At 44.8% G+C, this 22,547-nt stretch overlaps 1 protein-coding gene across 1 annotated transcript in view; it reads right to left on the reverse strand.

Annotated features, from left to right (window-relative positions):
• Positions 1-769: 769 nt before the first annotated feature.
• Positions 770-22,547, reverse strand: part of LOC118692504 (multidrug resistance-associated protein 1) — a 46,175-nt gene continuing 24,397 nt past the window's right edge. Inside the window, 18 exon segments of the mRNA XM_036392376.2 lie at positions 770-2,279; positions 3,423-3,617; positions 4,193-4,359; positions 5,523-5,681; positions 6,572-6,718; positions 7,685-7,786; positions 8,144-8,270; positions 8,741-8,940; positions 10,239-10,549; positions 11,611-11,818; positions 12,751-12,889; positions 14,260-14,344; positions 17,831-18,008; positions 18,369-18,536; positions 19,547-19,723; positions 20,826-20,952; positions 21,804-21,873; positions 22,351-22,438. Coding sequence (XP_036248269.2) covers positions 2,171-2,279; positions 3,423-3,617; positions 4,193-4,359; positions 5,523-5,681; positions 6,572-6,718; positions 7,685-7,786; positions 8,144-8,270; positions 8,741-8,940; positions 10,239-10,549; positions 11,611-11,818; positions 12,751-12,889; positions 14,260-14,344; positions 17,831-18,008; positions 18,369-18,536; positions 19,547-19,723; positions 20,826-20,952; positions 21,804-21,873; positions 22,351-22,438 — 2,757 coding nt within the window. The 3' untranslated portion in view covers positions 770-2,170.

Here is a 22,547-nt window from a genome sequence, read left to right on the forward strand (position 1 = left end):
GCTGTGCCACATCACTGTCACACTGCAAAAGGATCTGCGTGTGGGTCAGGACTGGGAACACTTACAGAAGTAGCTCTGTTCACACACATGAATTAGGGTGGTTTCTGCAGGTCTTCTGAAAATTCTGAGCTGTTTTTTTGGCAGAATCAGCTTTTCCAGATGTGAGAAATCTTCCATGTTGCAGTAAATAATGTCAGCCCAGAGACATCAATGTGCACTGAAATCAGATGCAGTAAATTCAACTGTACAGCAGCTCCTCTCCCTCTTCCCTGCCAGGAATGGGGTGGAAGGGGAGGCTCACAAAGTGTTCCTGGAGGATGACTGTTCCCAAGCAGGGAAGGTGTCTCAGTGGCATTGACAGTTCCTCCCCTGGGTCTCTGCAGGGAGCTCCATCTCCACCTGAATGTACAACACCAGCCCAGAGCCCCTGTGCTCTGCTCCTATAAACCACATGCTCCAAGCATCATCCCACCCTTCTGTCCACCACTGTGCAGCACCAGTGTCTGGGGATTTGAAAAACTGTAACTCACAGCTCATCCCCAAACTCCCCAGCCAGCCCCTGCTTGTTCCCTTTCCACAGAGAAAATTCACACCAAGCTCAGGAGCCCCATGGACACCATGGGGGTGACAAAGGTCCTCAGCACTGGGGCTCCTGCTCTGCTGAGCCTTCATTATCACCTGAAGCAGGACCACTAATTTCTACTTTCAAGGCAAAAAGCTGAACTGACAAAGCAAACCCTTTGTCAAACACAAGGCAAGAAATAACACGTTTTCTTTCAAACAATTTTTTACTGCAAGTTCTTTGCAAATATTTGCATTGTCATTACAAAAAATACCAAAGAAATTTTCAATCTATTCAATTTCAGAGTGTCATAATTTACAAAAAAAATAAATAGCTTTACTCTAAGGACAACAATTGTCTAGTATTAAGGTCAGCAATATCAATCACAGAAGTCCACATTCTCAGTGCTGAGTATCTGGATCCATCTGACTTAGTTTGCTTTCTTCCAGCATTTTCCTTTAACATAAGACTAATCAGAACATTAGAAAAGTAACTTTTTTCTTACCACAAAAAGCTGAAAATTCAACATAGATCTTGAAAACCAGACTCCCTTGCCATTTTAATTGTTAGACCCTTCCAACACAAAACCTTAAAAACGCCTTTTTTGTTTCTTTAACAACTGCAACAGAACATTTTCCCACAAAAATTTAAGAGTCAACAGCAGCAGCATGAAGGGCATGTTTCTTTGATATAAGGCTAATGGTCCTTGATGTGGCAGAACTGCTATGAAAGCACAGAACTACCAAAGCCAAGGGTGTTACAATCAAGGTCACCCTGAGCCTGCAGCCTCTGCTCAGGCAAATCCTCCCTGCTCAGCCCTGTCCCCACAGGTGTCACCAGCACTGGGCACCCCAGTGGGAATTCCTGAGTGAGCTGGGGGTGACATCAGCACACAGCAACACACCAGCTGCTGCACAATTTGGTTCTGGAGATGTGCTGGAACACTGCTCTGAAGTTGACTGTGCTTTTTCACATCAGCACTGCTGACATGACAGTGAACTTGCTGCTCTATGCTGTAAACACATGAAACCTTTAGGACAATGCATAAAGCATTAACCATGTACAGTAAATGCCATAAGGAGAAAGTCTGGCACACATTTTATTTCACAAGAAGAAAAATCTTTGGACTATAGTACTTTATGCCACAAAATGTTCCAAGTGCATCCCACAATAGATGGCTCATGAAATGAGGAATCCACAAACAAGCAAATAACTAGCATTTGCAAAAATGTTTTCAACAAAAAAAAAAAAAAGGAGGGAACTTCTTCAGAACATAAGAGATGAGAAGAAAAAGCTTTTCTGAATTTCTCTGATGAATCACTCGGCCATACATCTGAGTGTATAATGACAGATTTCAGGCAAAAAATAGGAGTCTCTGAAGTGTCTTCCACAGTGTAGGAGCTTCTCCTGAAGGTGGCTAAAATCAATACTAAGGAGAAGTAAAAAATAAGGAAAAACTGCATCTTTATGTTGCTTCCACTGCCACGCTCTGGCTAACTTCACTGTGCCTGAAACTCAGCTGTGTGGTTCAGTCCAGCTCAGGGGAAGTTACAGTTCTCCAAATGTATCTCCTCCCTCTTCCCCACAGCAAATAGCCAAGTTCAAGTGCTACACCAAGCCCGAATCTTTGGCCATACTATAGAAAATGCCTTTTTCCTGAAGTAGTTGGTCTGGGGTACCACACTCCACCACTTCTCCTCTCTCCAGGACTAAAACTCTGTAAAACAAGGAGAGGGGGAAAAAAAACAGGAAAATAGTCACAAGAAGATCCAGAAAGTCAGTGAACATCTGTGTACAGACAGAGACTGCAGCATAGCCATTATCTGCAAGTGCTGACAGTGTGATCAGGCTGAGGTGCTCACTGTCCCTCCCAGCTCTCTGCAGATGGTCTGTGTGGTGCATTGTTTATACAGCACATGGCCACCCAGCCATCTGCAGACACAGCACATGGTCACCACCCATCTCCTCCTGCACAGGAGGCTCTGGAGTGCACTCTGAGCCAGCCAGAAGCGAGCTGGCAGCACTTCTGGTCAAGGTGTGAGAGGGCCTGTAAGACCCTGCAAGACCTGGGGTAACCTTCCCTTAACACCCCTCCACACCAACTGCTGCTCCACAGCCTCTGTGACAAACAAAAACATCCAGCTGGCACAAGGAAGTGCACCAGGTCAGCTGGAGTGCTCCAGCTCCCCCATGCATGGAAGCACTGCAGAGATGGTCACCAAGCCCTGGCAGGGGCTGCAGCCTGGTGTCACCACTGCCACTGCTGAGCTGGATGTTCCCTGCTGGCAGTGCTCCTCCCTCTGATCTGTCACTACTGACAGCACAGAGGGCTACAAAGGCACGCTGAAATCCTAGCAGTGCTCACTTTGCCATTCTGTGAGAAAAGGGACAAGAGCCTAAAACTGAAATATGAGACAACAACTTGGCCCTCAAGCCCACCTCAGCAAGGCAGCCAGCACAAGAGAGGCTCTATGAACTATAACCAAAAGTGATGGAAAGTTGAACACCAAATGAACTTCAGAGGGCAGGATCTACCCCTTGGGATTCCTTATGCTGTCTGTGCCTGAATTAGGGCAAGACCCAGGAACAGACTCCTGTCCTTGCCTCTCTCCCCTTCCCAGTTTGCAGGAACAGCACATTAGCAGCATGACAGAGGGACCAGAGGAGCTCCCCAGGGCAAGCACAGCCACCACAAGCCACACAAACACCCCAGCCCTCAAAACAGGCGTTCCAGCAGCTCTGTAGCTGCAGAGGCAGCTAAAAAGGAACCAGTAAACACCCAACTAACACAAAGATTGCCATTTAAGTGGAGCACAGTGCAGGTGACACAGTCTGCAAGCTAAGAGCAGCACCACCTCACCTGGTGTAGTCCATGATTGTGTTCAGACGATGTGCTATAGTTAACACAGTACATTCTTCAAACTGAGACTTTATAGTGGACTGTATGAGCTTATCTGTTTCAAGATCAACAGCAGCTGTGGCTTCATCCAGAACCAGGATTTTGGACTTCCTGAGCAGAGCTCGTGCCAGGCACACCAGCTGGCGCTGCCCCACGCTGCACAGAGGGGATGGAGCAGGGGAGAAAAGTCAGAACAAGTTTAGAGCACTCATTGGTACTCATTTTGAAACCTGGCAATTCCTTGTTCTAAAGATAACTTGAGTCTTACTATTTTCCTGCAGAATATCTAATAGCATCTGAAACTACACCCCCTCAACAATGAGGTCCTGGCAATGCAGTAGGAGCATACAAGTGGTTTCAGCATAACTGCATCAGGCTGGTTCACTGCATCAGTAAAGTGGTGAGGACTGCACTTTAAATGGTTTCTACAAACTCAACGATAAAACCCTGATAAGGTGCAAATAGCAAGTGAACAGCTTCCTTAGAACAATGCTGCTGCTTAAATCCAAGCTGCCCAAGCTGCCTTGCACTCAAACTATTTCTTAAAATTATTTGAAATTCCCAAAGTCAAGAGCTGAAAACATGTTGAATAAAACCAAGTAGTCTGTTTGCCTGGTCACACATGAAGAATTCTCCAGCTGCCTCCCCAGATTGTGACACAGGGCTGGGGCATTAGAACTTGCCCAAGCACACCCATGATTCAGTTCAGGCACACACTTTCTTTGACCTACCTGAGGTTCTCACCACCCTCAGCACACTCATGATTCAGTTTATCAGGAAGGGATGATACAAAGTTCTTCAGGTGAGCCAATTCCAAAGACCTCCAAATGTCTTCATCAGAGTATTGGTCAAAAGGATCGAGATTCATACGCAGAGAGCCAGAAAACAATATTGGATCCTGCTCATGGGGAGAGGAAACTGACAATGGACACAGAACATGGCAAGAGCTCCACAAATATTTCTTAGATAACAAAAGGAAACAACATGTGCAGATGCAGTTGCAAGCAAGCTAATACACTGAATTTAGGAGTGAGAGCTCATTTTTTTCCAATAAAAAGTTATTGTCACTCACTCTTCTTGGGAGCCTGACCTCTTCCCTTTGCAGATTCTTGCAGTCCAGACCTTTCCATTAGTCAGTAACTCATGAATTCAGAAAAAAAAAACAAAAAAACAAACAAGCCAAAACACCCAAACCCCAGCCAACTTTGTTTTTACTGGACCTCTAGGCTAAAATAGAGGCCCTCCCTCCTTAACCTTCTGTCAGCAGGGACTACCAGGTCAACTTCTCACTTCTTGAGGAATTAACCATCTGTAAATATTTCAAAACTCTTCAGCTGCAGTATGAATGAAATTACTCCTTTTTTTTCCTCAGACAGGAAAAAATACTACTTTAGAAATATTGATGCAGAACAATCAAAAGGAGAGAGCAAAGTCCACCCCCAGATTTCCAAAAGAGGTGGTACAGAAAACCTTTCACAGTGAGCTCACTTGTTTTTGCCAGTGTGCTGCAATGATAATTGAAAACATCACATTTCATGGTCTTACTCTGAATCAGAACGGGCAATAAAGGCTACACAGTAAGAACAAAAACACTTGAGACTAAATCCAATGCTAATAAAGCTGTATTTCCAAATGTTTAGGACTATCAAACCCACAGCTGGCTGGACTAGACTGGGATGGTTTCTGTGCAAGAACAGCACTGATGGCACACACTCTGCCCAGTTCACAAGGGGATCCCAAGCAGGTGCTCAGCTGGGATCAGCCCTTCCCACTCAGGCTGAGCTGTCTGTAGTCTGTAAGTGATCAGCTCCTGAATCCAGAGGCCAAGGTTTTGCTTCCACAACATGGCTCAGCCAAGTTCCTACTTGTTACCTGGCACAGGCAAACTGAAACCAGCCTAAGGAAAAAAGCCTGGTTTCAAGTCCATGAAAGGGCAAACTGAAGTGACTGAATTTCATAGCACAGATCAGAGGAGGAATAACAATTTTCCCCTCAGTACTTTATGGAAGGAGCACTGCAAAGAGCAAAGAAGTTCAGGTAGTGCCAGGATTTTGCACCTACCTGAGGGATGATTGTGATCTTGAACCTCAAGTCATGGAGTCCTATCTTGGCAATATTAATCCCATCAATGATAATTTCACCTTCAGCTGCTTCATTAATCCGAAACAAACCCAAAGTAAGTGAGGATTTTCCAGCTCCTGTTCTTCCAACTATTCCAATCTGTTGGGAAGAAATACAAGAACAACTTACTCTAGGAAAGAGTTCAAGCATTTCCACCTGAAACCAACACATTGTCATACTTCTGGGGTTATCCACACACCAAAGGCATTCAGATTCACACTGTACGTTTTACTTCCCAGTTAGACTGAAGTCTTGATCAATTCTTTTCAAATATAAAAGATGGCTACTTTGGTTGGCTGATACACCTCTGGCCATCTGTCCATTCTAACCACTTGAGGTAGCATTCTGCCCATATTTGTAGGTACAAAGTGTGCACTTAGGAGAAAACAAATGCCCAGTTGGCTACCTCTAATAAGGAAACTGGATAGTAGATCTCTCATAGCTACCTTTTATGCTGCTCTGCAAGACCACACTATTAATAGACATCAGAGAATCCACACAGGACTGGGCAAGGAAGCAGGAGGAGGAACACACAGATCAGCTTGGCCAGATCCAGAGAATCTGCTCTGAAGTCCCATTTTTTCCTGCAGTCTCACCTTGCAACTTCTGCCTCACTAGATCAGGCTTCCCCCCTTAACTGTGGGCTATTTTCCTGAGATTATAATTAACTTTATCTCTCTGCAACCTACTCCTCTTTGCTTATGGCAAACAAATTAGCAAAATTCCCTGGGAAGGGGAGACAAGACAGGATAAACCTCACCTCCCAATGAAACCAGGCCAAATGATACTTGGCAGCCCCACATAACTGTGTCTCCTTATCCCTGATGCAGAACACACCCTGCAAAGGCTCAGAACCCACAACATCTGCAGGGCTGATTCCACAGAAGCTTTTCTAGTTCTTAAGAGCCCCAGACACAGAACAGAACAGGGTTAAGCCTCTCTCATGCAGACCTGTGAACTCAGCACCCTGCCACGGATTCAGGCATTACCTTTTCCCCCCCATTGATGGTAACATTGATGTTTTTCAGGACCAGGTCCAAGTCCTCGCGGTAGCGCAATCCATAGCCCCGGAACTCCACCTTCCCCTCCTGGGGCCAGCTGCTGCCTGGGGCTGTCTGCTCAATGCTCCACTCAGCCTGCAAGAGCCACACAGACACCTCTGATCAGCTGCTGCAACCAACACAGCCTCAGAGGACTCAGATTGCAAAAACAAAAATCTTTCTTAGGGGATTTGCAAAAGGAACTGTGATGAGGAGAGGAGTCTCAGGACAGATGAAGGGCTTGGCTGTCTCAAATCCCACTTGCTGGATAAACTTCCCTCTTGCCAATGGCAGAATCATGCAGGCAGCACACATTCAGACAACCTGTCTGTACACCCCACCATGGCAAGGAAACCTCTGGGGCAGCCACAGGTGCAACTAGAAGCAGTTAGGCTAAGCCTGTGCACTAAAATATCCATAAGCTGGCAAAAAGCTGCTGCCTCAGCCTCCCACAGAGGTGAGAAAGCAAAGAATACACTGCATTCACTGCCACTGCCAAATAAAAAGGCTTTTGCATGTATAAACACTGGTCTGCTACCAGAACTTATGAAAAAAAAATCTAGGAAGGGTCTTCATAATGTCTGGCTGCAAAAATAGTGACCCAGGTCAGGTTCAAGTGCAGGCAAGGCAAAAAGAAGACCCAGGGAACTCCACAATCATAAAGGGTACAATTATACATTAAATGAATAATGTGATTTGAATCAAAACAAAAAAAGAAGTAAAACCTTTTTATTCCCCACACTGAGTGCAAAAAGAGAAACACATAAAAACATTATGTTTGAAGTTTTAGGAAACCAAAATATTTGTGCTACCCTACTGCTTAGCCTTGAACATCAGAGCACATTTCCTAAATAGCACTGTGTAAATACCAGTGGGAACACCACAAAAGCACCAACAGGAGCTTCCCAGTGGGACCCAGCCCGTCCCTGGCAGGCACCCACAGCCCTGAGCTCTGTCCCACCTCAGCTCAGAGCACAGCCCACCCTCCAACCACTCAGTGGGCAGCTGAGACCTCAGAGCAGGGCACTGGATTCCACAAGGGGAGTGGAGAGCTCACTGTACCTCCTTCTCCATTTCAGAGTATTCTTTGACTCTTTCCACAGCAACAATGTTGGTTTCCAGCTCGGATGACATGCGAACCAGCCAGTTCAGGTAGGCTGTGATCTGCAAGGAGGAAAGCAGTCAGAGAGCAGGTTACACTGAACAGGTTACCTGCAATAAATGGAAAATGTGGAACAACCAAAGCACTGCAATTTCAGGCAAGATCTTGGCTAATCAGTGCTGGACAGGAGGAAAGCCTAAATGCCTTTAAGATGCACAGGATGAGACACCCTGGCCACATTCCCTCACACAGGGAAAGCAAAGAAGAAACTTCCCAGCATCTTCTCAGATATTATTTGTCATTATTATATTCTATGTTCTTTATATTAGTTTTCCATCCAAAGCCCTATCAAGGCTCTGATTTCCCAATGCAGTCCAACAATTCAGAGGTTTTGCTCTTTTTAGAAAAGGCAAAATTACCTGCAGTGAGTAGGACACTGAGAGGCCAACCAGGCCTGCACTGAGTTTGTTGCGTGCAATCACTGCAAACAGGGCTGCAAACAGGACAATGCAGTTCCCCACGTACTCCAGACGGACTGCCAGCCACCTGCAAGGCACAGACACATCCTTCCAGTGCTTCACCCACAGAGATCAGAGATATGGACAACAAATCCTCTGTTACACATCTGTTTTTGTAAGATTAGTAATATGGCAAGTGTGTCTGGCCAGTGACACAAGCACTGCAAGATGTCTCAGGTTCTGCTTCAGCAGTGTGTTAATCTAGAGGGATCCAAAATTAACAAGTCTTTCGGGTGCATTAATTCCTCTCTTAACTACAACTACTTTCTGAACATAGGGATCAATAAAACAAAACTTTAAAAATAATACAACCCAGAAGCAAGGCAGGAACACTTGGAAAGGTGAGAGATTCAGAAGTAATTTTAATTTCATCACAGAAGTTTGAACAAAACATCTCTGGAACGGATGAATCCACAGAGCCAAGCATGCCAAGAGCTGTGACAGATAAGGAGCACAGATCCATGTCCTCCCCAGGTAACTCTGCAGCCCCAGAGGTACCTGTTGGCAACAATGCTGGGGTAATACGCCTTCTGGTTCTCGTCCACCTTGATGTCGTTCTGGCGGATGAAGCGTTTCTGCTCCTGGAAGGCGCGGATGACGCTCACCCCCAGCAGGGTCTCGTTGAAGTGCGAGTACACGGGCGAGCGGCTCACCGACTCCAGGCGCTTCAGCTGCCGCGACGTGGCCACGTAAAACCTCTGCCAGTGAGAGAGAGCATCAGAGCCATGGTCACTGCAGGAATGTGCCCCCTCTTGAGGGAGTGACAAAACTATCCTTTGTCCCCTTAGAAAGGAAATAAGGCCAGAAGTTTCTCTCCTGGATTAGGTGAAAAAGGCATCTCATAGGACCCAGGGGACTTCACCTCCAACTTAAGGATAGCTAACTGGACAGGAGCCAAAAAGTCCTGCCTGGGCAATTTACTAGAAAAAGAAGAGAACAAAGAAACTAAAGGCTTTTACCAGGGGCAGGAGGGCCTCTTGCACCTGGATCGGTTTTTCTCTGTAAAGGGTTTTGTTATTTTGCCTTTTATTAAACCTTTTTGTTTCCAACACTGCCACAGAAGCCATCCTGCTGATTTTATGCCTTCTAAGGTAGCTGAGCTATCTTGGGTGTGAAATACATCTCCAAGAGCTTGAGACCTGCCTCAGGGAAACTATTTCAGGTTACATCCAGATTGTGTCTGGAAAGACAAGGGGAATCATAAACAGTTCCCTGCCATCTGGGCTGTTAGTGACAGAGATTCAACTCACAGGTGGGAATACACACCTTCTCCAGCACTTTCAGGCCTGAAGGACCATGACATACACTCTGCTACCTTTAAACAACTGCCAATCAACCCATTTCATGCCAGAGCCATTTTCTCCTCTTTCTTTTATCAGCAAATTTAATTCAACAGCATAAAACACACATATCACCACTTTAAGGTTTACGAATGGAGGCAAAAGGATTTACAAATTCAAGAGCCAAAGTCATGCCCCAGCTGCTTCTCTTCGCTCTGTGCTGACTCTTCCAGTTTTTAGAGTGAAGTCAGAGTGAAGCAAGCACACCCTGCCCACACAGGGTAAGAGTGAATGAAAGCCTGCCACCCACTCTATTGCTCTGTAGACAATATTCTGATGAAACAGGCACATGAGCAATACACACACATACCCCTCTAAAGGCTACTCTCATGTTTGGAAAGCAGTCTTGGAAAAGCCCATGTTTTCCATATTTGGGCCCTGAGCAACAAGCTGTGCAAAATTTTCCACAAAATCTAATGGCATTTTTATCAAGCAGGTATTAAAGGATTACCCTCTGCACAGAAGTCATTTTACACTTGACAAAGGAAGGAAATGCTGTGCTAACATCAGATTATCAGTAAACCATGCAAAGCACAGAGAGTCAAGCATGACTCAAACCCAGCACATTAAAATCCTTCCTCATGCAGGGTAAGAACAGCCTCAAATAAGAGAGGATGTGCCTGCTGGTCCTGGTTCCCCCAGGTAACCCCCTTTACCTGCACGAACAAGTAGACAAGTCCCAGGGGTGGAATGATGACAGCAGCTATAGGTGTGGCCAGCAGGATGATGATACAAGCCCCAATGACATTAAAAGTGGAGCCCATGAACATCTTGATGATGGGTGGGATGGTGGAGTCGATGGTGTCGATCTCCTTGGAGAATCGGTTCACCAGGTTCCCGCTGGGCGTGCGCTCAAAGAAGCTCATGGGGGACCTGAGCACGTTGTGCAGCAGGTTGAGGTGCAGGTGCCGCGATGCAAAGATTCCTCCTATTGACACAACCATTGAGTAGCCAAACACAGCAATACCTAGGAAAGGAGACTCATTATTAACTGCTGCCACCTCTCACACAAAGCATCTTCCTCATTTTGTCATCATTTAGCATTAGGATGTTGTCACTATAGGACACGAAACAACACACCGCTGCTCTCAAGGTGAAGAAAGGGAAGTTTGTTTTCTGACTCTAACATTTATAGATTTCTAAAAGTGACACTGGATTGGAGGGTGAAAGTGCCACCTCTCCAATGACACTGGACAAACCAACAGTCCATCAAATTTCTCTTCTTCTCTAAAAGAATGCAAGACAATAAGTTATTTACAGAAATTGTGTGAGAAAGTTCGTTACAAGAATGTAAACATCAGAAGGCTTAGAAAATCTTAAAAAATCAGGGTGACAGTATGTCTCCAGTGCAATAATCCTGAGAACTTGGGCTCACTTCAGGTAGACTCAGCAAATATGTCAAGTAGTTAAAAAAAATAAAACCAGTGAAAACTCCTTTCATTGCTTCTCCATTACAAAAAATTGTTTAATATTTGAACACTTTCCCTGAGCAAAAAAATCACTGAATTTGCTCTTGGCATTTGTTTTTTATTGTGGGATTTTCATGGCACTTCTCAAGTAGGGTACTTGGGGTGTTTGGTTTCATGGCAAACAAACTCTAAACCACAAAGAGGACACAAAACAAAACATCCCTGAAGCAGCCCCATAGGGCAGCTGTGCCAGGCTGGGGCTGCAGGGAGGCAGCACAGCCACAGCCTCCTGTGACAAACTGCCCTGCAGCCCAGGCCAGCACAGGCTGCTGACAGGCCAGGGAGACTCTTGTCAGATCAGACATTCTGTCAACAGTTCTGACTCATCAGCCAGCAAAACACTTCTCACTTTGAGATATTTCATTTACAAATGAAAGGAAAACCACATTTTGTAACTGAATAATTGCATAGGTTGGTTTGCTCACTTTTTTTTAAATTCACGTTTTTCATTTTTCTATGAAAACACACACTCAAATCCTTAGCAAAATGCTGCTGCAGGCACCAAGAGCATTAGAAACACTGAACCAGCAAATCTTAAAATACAGAAAACCAGGCAAACCTTGAGAAATTCCCAGTGCTCCATATACTCCCAGTCTGAGAGTTGTGTTCTGCTGTGTCCCATTGATAACAGGATCATCTGTCCATAAACTCAGCCAGTAGTTGGAAGACAAGGAGGCTATATGATTACACATAAAGAGGAAAATGGCCAAGAAAGACATACAGAGTCCAATTGCTTTCATGTAGTCCCAGTACACTGATGCCTTTACCTGAAGAAAGAAGACAGAAAGAAATACTAGAAATACTCATTTTGCAGCTAGGTTTCAAAAGCAGCAACTCCCCCTTGTCCAACACCTATTTAAAGTCAGTGTCCCTCCATGAGGCCATGAAAGCACAGCAGCTGCACTCCAGAGAGCCACAGCCTGGGAACACAGGCTGCAAAGCATTCAGTGGAGACATGCCAAACCCAACACTGCCCCAGGGCAGGCACACATCATCCCTGCCCTGTCATCCAAGGGAAGGGAGGAGTAGGCAGGGACCTGCCTGAAGTACCACAGAGCATCAGTAGCAGAGCCAAAAACTTCACTGAGCAGTTCCAGTTTCTGGCTCTTTGTACCACAAGATTATAAAGCCTTTAAACCAACCCTTGCTCCACATGGCTTGTATCCTGTGATCTATCTTTAACCAACAGCAAGCAATCCAAGCTTGGATTCAAGCAACATTGCTAGGAGCTGTAGCTGCCACTTTCCCAGGAACCTCAGTCTCAGGTTTCTCCAAAAGCCCTGGGTATCCTGGGATTAGACACTTATGTCTACAGTGGAAACTTGGCTTAAATTCATCTGAGTCAACTGCAGCTCCTTACTGAAGAGCAGTTTTCATTAGGTCACCTAATTTGTCACAACCTCTCTCCAAGAAATAGCTGCAAGGTTTTCATTCCTCCTCCTACACTTTGATGTGGTCAGGGCCATCATCTCACACAAGTTTTGTGTTGGCACTCTTCCTGCAGGCAAATGTAGGGCTCAGGTTTGGGAGCAGAGGGCACAGCAACACTTCCATCAAGTAATACACAACAAGCAGCAAGCTCAAGAACTCACTCAGCCCGTTCTCACAACGGTTACATGGTCTTCAGAAGTTATTTTCTTCTGAAATAGATTTTTCCAAAACTGAAGAAGGGCACAGGAAGTGGGAACTGGAGCCTTACCCTCCCAGTCTTTGCTGTGTCAGCCTCTGTCAGTTTCCAGGAATTCTTCTCAGCAAGTGGCTTCTGCAGCTCCGCTGTGCTGCTCTGCTGCTGCGGCTTCCCAGTGTCTCTGCTGTATGTTGAAGAGTTACTGAGCTGCCTGCTTGAAGACATTTCATTTTTAATCTTAGCTTGGCACAGGACAGGTGCTACCTCCCAGCTAGGCTTTGACAGTTCACAGCTCCAAGCCAGTGGTTTACACTCCTATGGACATGTCCTAACCCCACCACAGGGCCAGAGGGTCCTGGAGCCCCCCTTGTCCCCTCAGGGCACTCTCCCAGCCCTCCCTGACAGCACTCACTTCCCAAGTACCCACGTCCAGGTGCAAGTAACAGTCACCAGATAAACAAGTCTTGGTTGCACAATCACTCCAGAAAGAAAAATGCTTGTGACCATCAAGATCAGCCTTTCCACACCCCATCATCAGCTCAACAGCTGCGGGAGTGTGAAAAGGGTACCTGCCCTCCCCTCAGGCCATTTAACTCCCAGGCACTCATCAGCCTCCAGAAACAGAGTCTCTAGGGCACCATAAGAACAGAGGCACTATTAGAGCACTGTAAGAATGAGGCACAGACCAGGAGATGGTTTTGGAAAGGTGTAATCAGAGGGATTGCAAGCAGAATAGCAGCTGCATTAGGTCAGACTAAAGGTCCCCTTGGCACTTCACCCCATCTGACAGCAGTAAAATGCAGAAGCCTTAGGAACACACACAAAAGCTGCACTAACCAATAAAACACTCTCCCTTTTATGCAAGTCAAACCCACAATATCTTGCTACAACACAAGAGTTTCTTCATGGAAAGAACATCACAGCCCCAGGCTGTGTGTGTGTGTGTGTGCACATGAGTGTGCATCAGTGTGTGCAGCTGCACTGGGGCTGCAGCCCCAGGGTGTGTGTGTGTGTGTGTGTGTGTGTGTGTGTGTGTGTGTGTGTGTGTGTGTGCATCAGTGTGTGCAGCTGCACTGGGGCTGCAGCCCCAGGCTCTGTGTGTGTGTGTGTGTGTGTGTGTGTGCATCAGTGTGTGCAGCTGCAGGGGGCTGCAGCCCCAGGCTCAGTGTGTGTGTGTGCACACGAGTGTGCATCAGTGTGTGCAGCTGCAGGGAGGCTCAAGTGCCAGGGGTCAGCAGCTGGAGCCAGGGGCAGCTGCCAGGCACTGAGCCCAGGCACTGAGCCCAGCCCCTGCAGAGCTGCACCTTGCATGGACACACAGAATGGATCCCAGAGCAGACCTGGTCCTGCCCAGGCAGAGAGGGGCTGAGGAGGTGGTGCTGGGTTTGTGGGGTGTCAGGTGCCTGCTGGACCTGGAACCACAGAATAGCACAGCTTTGCCTTCCTCAGGCTGCTGGATCCAGCAGGATATACCTTCCCTCAAACAAATACCCTAACCATCAAATTATTGTTTATCTACACCTGAGTGACTGGATTGAATGGATGGGGGGCAAGAGGAAAAGAAAAAATAAATCCACACACCTATGCATCAGCTTTCCAGGGGCTTCATTCACAAGGCCTCCATTTTCTATAGGCTTGCCTTCCTTTGCAGATGGACTGTTTGTATCTGAGAGGGTGAAAAAGTAAAGATGAAAATGGTTAGGCAAACAGACACAACCACTTCATTTCAATCCTAACTGCCTGTGGCAGTCTTAACGTGCAAACAAAGCAGGAAGCACAAGTATTTACAGATAATAACAGAAAATTGACCAGGTGAACAAATCAGTTTAGTTCAACTACCAACAGGGTTAATTGCCAAGACAGGGAAGATTTATTTTTCTAGCAAATGTAGGTCAGTAATAATGTAACATAATTATGAGGACATATTTTATGTTCAAACATGCAATACCAAGTCACATGTGACCCACTCCATGGAAACAAACCAACACTCCAGCCACTCCTTTTCAAACCACAGCTTCTGCATAGTTAGTTATAAATTATTTTTATTTTAAAATGCAATGAGAAGACATTCTATAAATGATGGAGTGAAGCTGTAAGAACAGCAGACATATGCTGGTAACTTTGAGTCTTCCTGCAAAGTTGAGCAAGAAGAAATGTGCAAAATCCTGGTGTTTTAGGCCACTGCAATAATCAGATGACTTTGAGCAACAGATCTTTCCATGAGTTGTTATCCCACAACATCCTGCTTGTACCAAGATGCAGCACACTCGAGACAAGTGTCTAAAACACTCCAGAAAACCTGTCAGCTTGAAACAGTAACCTTTTCTGAGCAACTTAATTCAGTGTAGTCAAGTGCCAAGAGTAAAACTAGGTTCAGCTGATGTCAATTTTCCTTATAAAAACCAATTGTCAGATTCCTATAAAGTTAGCTGTCAGTAAATGTCAGTAAACTCCATTTTCATGTATGGAAGTTAATTTGGAATTTGCAACAAAGAGTTCTGTGTTTTTGAAGGATCTGTGCATGGTTTATGCAAAGGTATCGACCTGAATATACTCAAAAGATATTCAGGAAAATTTGTGTAGATCTAGAGTCTGACATTTTCATGTTTTTATACAAAAGCAAAATATATGCATAAAACAGACTGCTTTCCTTTCTGTGTCTGGAAACTGATTATTGGTTCATTACTCTAAAAGCCCAAAATAAATTGTTCAGTGTGGTCTTAAAAAGACAAAAACCAGAAAACATGAAAAAGTTAAATTATTTAGTCCTTATTTATGTGAATAAGATCAAACCTAGATGGTACTGCTGGTTATTTTAAGCTCTTGACAGCACTTGTTTTGAAAGGTTCCCATATGAAAACCAGCAAGCATTCCAGCAACATACTGCTTCAGAACATTGCTGAAGAAAACAAAACCACAAATAAACCATCCTCCCCCTAAAAGCTCAACTTTGATTTCATGTTGTAGGCTATGAAGATTTCTTGCTTATTTAGCTGCCTTTAGCTCTGAGAACAAAAAAATGCTCAAGACTGCCACAGTAAATCTGACAAATGCACTTGAGGTATAAGCCCAGTAGTGAGGGTTCTGCTGAAAAAAAGTACCCAGAAATTATGAAAGGGAACAGCTGTGAGCAGTGAATACACATTTGAGAACAATGGTCAGGGCTCAGTCCTGACTGATGCTTCTCTTGGTCCACTCACGACATTTCTAAGTGCAGGGTGTACCTATAAAGTTTATTTAAAGTTTCCTCATGGAAGCCTCAGACACAGAATTGCTGCTGCTGAGTTACCTAAAGCTGCCACACAGCAACTGCTGCAGCTCACACAACCAAGGACAGGCAAACCATGCAGATACCTCCTATGCACTGATAAAATTCTTCTAATAATGACTCAGTCTCTTGTAAATAAACTGCAGCTACTCATGTTACTCCAAGGCAAGCACTAGTAGAAAGCCCACATGGCAAACAGTTACCTGTTTCCAGAGGTTGGATCGTTCCTTCTAACGAAGGATCTGACTCTAAAAGCACATATAATTCACTTTTTTTCCAGAACACACTCTACCATTTTCAATCTTTACAACCTCACATCCAAGTAGAATAACCTAAACCACAGAACCCAAGGCAGAACCAAATTTGCTGAAATGGACCTACTTTTAATCCCAAGCCACAAGCAGAGTTTTCACACACAGAGGAGAAACCCCATGAAGCTGAGGATGACAGGGCAGCACACAGGCAGGGGGACCCCTCAGGAAGCCCAAAGGGAGAGGGAGGCTGGGAGGGACCAGAGCTGCAGCCAAACTCAGGGGCTGGCTGGGAGGAGAGGCTTTCCCAGCCCTGGAGCAGCAGATGTGTTCCAGCCAGAAAGCACCAACCCACTGTGCTCCCAGGCTGCCAGCACAGAGCTGCAGACACCAGGGAGCCTCCCTGGAGAGTGGGAGTGCAGGTACCCTCCAGGCAGCTCAGCCTGGCTCCATCCCACACTGCTGGGCTCCTCCGAGAGCCTGGGACTCCCAACAGCAGTGACCTCTTACACATCCAGTAAACATGAATGTTATCCCTATGAATCAGACAAACAATGCCTCTACTTTTCACTATTTACCACTGGCAGAAGATCACTTGACTAGAACTGATGAACAAATTTCACTGCAAATAGGCCAAGCCTGTGATAATCCCCTCCAGATCACCAGGGTGGCACTGAAGTTAGAAGTGCCTCTTATGAGAAAACTGCAGAGAACCATGGCAAAAGTTAAAGCACTGGCTCACTTTCCAAAAGAAGGTTCAGTAATTAAATGGAAAAATGAAGTAATTTAGTTTAATGAAAAAGATTTCAAAACCTACTTTTCCACATTTGAAAATGGGAGGAGACAAAGACTAAAAGAACAAGGCTATTAAATGAGGCAAATCTTCACATTAAAGTTAACTTGTTAACTGCCTAGGGAAGCACAGAGAAAGTTAATTTGCCTATGAATTTCACATAGGCTGAAGACTGCAACAAGTCTGACTGTGCCCCAAGTAGCTACAGAAGCACCTACAGAAAACACCAGAAGTTCACCTGCTCCCCAACTCGTGTCACCACTTCACCCCAGCCAGCAGAGTGCAGGCACCCCTGGCACATCTCAGTGTCAGGAAATCAGCACAGGCCAGCCATGAAGAAAACAGGCTGGAGAAAAAGACTCAGCTCCCCTATTAAAATCCAATACTGTAACTGTCTGTAGATAAAAGAAAAATAAATCTGAAGTGTATTCCTGTACCAGGGCAGCTCTACAGCTGTTCTGTAAAGCAGAAGCAGGAGTCAAGGACAGCAGCCAAATCACTCAGCTGCTTCCTCCTCCTCCCCATCCCCAAAGGAATCAGTTGCATAAAGAAGACACAAGTTATCAGAGAGGAAGGGTGTATAAACCCCAGCTGGCCTTTATGCAGCCTCACTACCATCTGAATTTTGCACTGAGAGGAAATTTTACTACAGATCTGTTACACATTTTCCTGATTTTAAGAAAGAATGTGTGTTTAACCTCATAACCTTCAACACCCTCAAGAAATAAGCACCTCTACCTATACAGGCAATCACAAGAAACAGTAATTTAACTTTCCTATCAGTACCAGGACTCCCTTATTAACATGACAGACAGCAAGAGAGATTATTAGTGAGCTTACCACTGTTCTCCATGGTTTGTTCAGCATTAGCATATGTACGAAGAAACTCTGCAAAAGCCCCATCTTGCTCCAGCAGCTCCTGGTAAGAGCCCATCTCAGAGATTTCTCCATCAGTCATTACCAGAATTGTATCCATCTGAGGCAGGTAGTTGATTGCATGGGTTACCAAAACCCGGGTCTAAAGGGCAAAAGAAAAATAAAGGGTTTCTGTAATCTCAAATTAGTGAATGCCGTGGTTGGACTCCAGCTCTTTACTGCTTGAATTCTGTGTATAATAGAACAGTAATGAGGCACAGGCATGCAGGATTTTAAGAGAACATTATCTTGATTTTTTCCATCAAATATTTTTGAATTACAGAAACCAAAGTACCTTTCACTACAAAAATGTCAGTGTTTTATAACAGTCCTCTAAAAATTGCAGAAGGATCCTTTCATTTTTCAGCTGTTAGAAGCTGAAATCTAAATATGCAACTTGACAAACTTGGAATCATTTGAACTCAGCCAAGAAAAAGCATTCTCTAGAGACGTTATAACATACTTTATTTTTCAGGATTCCTTTTGGTCCAATAACTTTTTCAAAAATATGTTTCCCAACATGAGCATCAACAGCTGATAAAGGATCATCAAGTAAATAGACATCTGCATTGCAGTAAACTGCCCGAGCAAGGCTGACTCGCTGCTTCTGTCCTCCAGACAAATTCACCCCCTGAGGAAACAAGGAAACAGGAGCCTTTATTTACAGATGAAAGAACATGTCTTGCTACAGTTAATGAAAGACACAAGTCACAGGTGGTTTATTTAAATCAGAGGAAATTCAACATTGCATGAAACAGATCTCCACAAATAATTTCACTACCACAATAGCATAAGCAATCAGTCACAATCCTCTTGCAGAGAAGCACATCTCTTCTGTTCTCACTGTCAGGGAAGGGCTAGCCAAACCAAAAAATAATGTTTGCTAGTCCTGAAAAGCAATTAACCCTCACTGGCCTGCCTAGCTCTGTACATTCAGAGGCTGCTTTTCTTCTCAGCAGCATTTCTGCAGTGCTGCCTCTGATGTAACAAACAAACTCTGCTCCCACTGCACACTGAGACTGGCCTGCTACCACCAAGATAAAGCTGCAGCTTTGCTGCACGTGGGGCTGTCAGCTCTGTGCCCAGCTGGGAGCACAGGCAGGAGAGCAGCAGCTCAGGGAGCCCCAGCAGCCACAGCCCCTGGCACAGGGACAGCAGCTCCTGCTCCACAGCTCTGCACCATCCATGGATGCTCCCAAAGCCCACACCAGGCTTGCTTTGGTAACCAAGGGCCAGATTTGGGCTGATGGCTGTTTTTGTACATTGTGATTCGGATTTTTTGGAAGGGCTGGGTTGAAGACCTGTTTGCTTGTTTTGAACAAAACTGAAGTGTTCAGAAGATTTTTCTCTTCTTGTTTCTGTATATTTTTCTGTTCTATATAGAATAGAACGTGGCAACTTAGAAACAATTACAAACTGTCACTACAAGATGGTTTTATATTTGTAACTGAGCACAGGTTTCCTCCCCTTTCAGGCTTAAGGAGAAGGAAAACACACTGTTCAAATCTGCCTCTTATTCTAGAGGATTCCTGCTCTGAAAGTTTTAAAATTCAATACAACTTCGAGATAAAGTAAAATAAGAGTCACACAGCCTTAACTACAAGCAATAGCACTGTTATGGTGGAGTGGGCACTGAAATACCTTTTCTCCAATTTCTGTTTTGTCTCCTGAAGGAAGAATCTCTATATCAGGCAGCAGGGCACAGGCCTCAACCACACGCTTGTACCTGCTCTCACTCAGCTCCCTCCCGAAGATAATGTTATCTTCCAGAGTTGCATTTTGGACCCAGGCTTGCTGAGGAACGTAGGCTACAGAGCCCTGCAAGAAAAATAAAGTTCAGTACTTTAGACTAAGAGTCTGCACAGAGAGTCAAGGCACAGCAGGGCTTTGTGGGGCAGGCAGTGCTAATCACCTCACAACCTGCCCACGGTCATTTCCAAACAAAGCCTTTCTTGGGCTCCAGCCTCCTCCAAAATGTTATTTTTATAATCCTCTCTACAAGTGAATGTAACAAAGTGCACTGGTGGAAAATAAAGGGCTTCAAACAAAATACGATTAACATAAACCTGGAGGAAACATTTGTTTAGAGGACGTTTGCACAATCACTGCATGTCAAAAGTCATTACTTCTTTCATATAATTATAAATTATGTTCTGCACAAAAGAGTTTAATCTGGAATGCAAGTGTTTAACAAATGCACCCCTGCCAAGAGATTTCTGTAGAAAGCAGAGGAAGTGCTTCTCATATAAAAGTCACTTCAGAGGAGGAGACTGAGATAATGCAGAGTATTTTGCTTTGAGTATCAGCTCTGTCTTCTCTTTCTACACTCATAATTAGTGACTCAGATCTCAACTAGTTTATTTTTCCACAACAATTCTGAAGGTGGCCAAACCTACAGACTTTTAAATACAACAGATTTGTTTTGCTCTTAAGTAATTTTATTTCCAGGTCATTTTTTCTCTGTTAGCTCTGTGCAGCTCTGATGTCTAAGAAAGAACAAACTGCAACACAGCTTTTCTCACATTCAGGTGTCTGGGTGCAGCCTCTCCTTGTAATTCTCTGATGTCTGAGAAGGCAGAACCCAACACTGCTCTTCCTCAGAGAATATGTAACAGGGTCTCCCCATTTCATACCCAGCTACTAACAGGACTCACCAGAACACTCATCTTTGAGTGCTCCACTGTTTTATTTGGCTAAATCTGACACCAAGAGATTTGGATGCTCTTGGGTGAAGGCTTAACAAGCAATGACACAGAGTGCAGGCTAAGGCATATACATGGTACATGTACATGCCAGGAAAGCAGGCTAAAAAGTGCATTCATTTGAAAGGCTGTCTCTTCCCTCTTCACACCACTTGGAAATCTAGAATCCCACTGGCAATAGCCACAAACAGCTGAACAACTCTGCAGATGTGTCACACCTTGACAACCACGTAGCCTTCCTTTTTGTCCATCTCCCCCAGCAATGCAGACAGCAGTGAGGACTTTCCACAGCCAACTTGACCAACAACAGCCACCAAGGAGCCTTCAGGAACAGTGAAATTAATGCTGAAATAAAGTGCACACAGTTCAGCCTTGCTTGCTGGCACACCCCAGTAGTTAAACAGTCAATTGAACTGCCCATCTAAAGCACAAACCATCAGGTGCCAGGTGCTCTGCAAACACTGACTCAGCACTGAAACTGGAACTGCTTGAAAACCCAAACCTCTCACTCAGAAAGCACCTAGCTCTCCTCAAACTTAGAATACAGAACATAATCTTAATATGTAATTAGTCTAGAGGGGAAGGAAATAGAAAGAAATAAAGCACTGTGACCCAATCTCACCAGGATTTCTCTCAAGTGTTCTATGAACACAAATGTAAATACAGCAAATTTTTGTCCCAAAGAATTTGCCATTTAAGGCCTAAGTAAAAGCAGCCAAAGTTAAGGAAGGGAGCAGGGCACAGGGCAGACACAGCCTGTGGCTGCATCACTGTTTGCTTTCTGCAGCCTGGGATCAGGACAGCAGAGTGCAGCGAGAATCAGCAGTGAAATGGAGCCCGAGGACACTCAAACAGGAGGGAGCAGAGCTGGCTGAGAGGGGCTGAGCTGGCTGCACCCTCTAGATGGAGCTCAGCCCATCTGCAGCACTCGGCCACAGCTGAAATCTCCTGCAGCTCTCTCTTCCCTGATCCCCACCTCTCCTGCTACCTCCCTCTATGCATTCCATAAATGCAATAAACTGAAAATCCCTCCAGTTCATAAAGCTCTAATTTAAATATATATATATAGAACTGTTGTTATTTATTCTCTTTCTTCATGGCAACAAACTCTTCTCCATATGTACTTTATAATTCAAATATAGATCATTTATGGTGCAACAAGATTATGGAATGGAATAAAGAGCACCAATCTTTACCTGTTCAGCAAAGGAGGATCAGTTTTGGCCCAGCTAAACGTTGCATTCTTCACAACAATGCATCCTTCAGCTGCAAAGAGAAAACTCATACTTACAAAAGTACCAATGCAAGCAGCTACACTGTGTGCTCACAATCCAAAGTCAATCACACACACATGGGCAGAGGTATAAAGTTCCCTTTTCAGAAGAACAACAACTCACTGCTTGCCAAAAACTTGTGTTCTGCTTTTACTGAATTTGGCAAGACAGCAGAGAATCCAAGGTTACCCTTACAGGAATCAGGAGGTACATGAACATCAGCTACCCAGAGATACCAACTAATTCAGCTGCATCTCCAGCACTGCCAGATCAGTTGTGGAGAGGAAAGAAACTATCTGAGAAGGAAGAAGAACCTGTACATAATTTCCATTTTACAAATTCTCTTCTCTGTTTTCTGTCTCAAATTTATCAGCAAAACCCACCAAAAATGCAGTAAATTTGTTTTAGCAAGCAAAAGAAACCACCCAAAACCTGCACACACTGATTTACAAGAGGCAAAGAAACTCACCCTCTTTGATGGGACCCCTGACTATGCTGTCTGGATCCAGCTCCTCATGGGACAGGAACACCCTGAGGCGCTTCAGGGAGACACTGGCCTGCGTGGAAAAGGATGCAAAACTCTTCATACTCTGCTCATTACCTTTATGTGCTCACTATTTTGTGCCACATACACATTATATCATTATTATGCACTCCCAATCCCTC

This window comes from Molothrus ater, chromosome 16 (genome assembly GCF_012460135.2).
Source record: "Molothrus ater isolate BHLD 08-10-18 breed brown headed cowbird chromosome 16, BPBGC_Mater_1.1, whole genome shotgun sequence".
NCBI lineage: Eukaryota > Metazoa > Chordata > Aves > Passeriformes > Icteridae > Molothrus > Molothrus ater.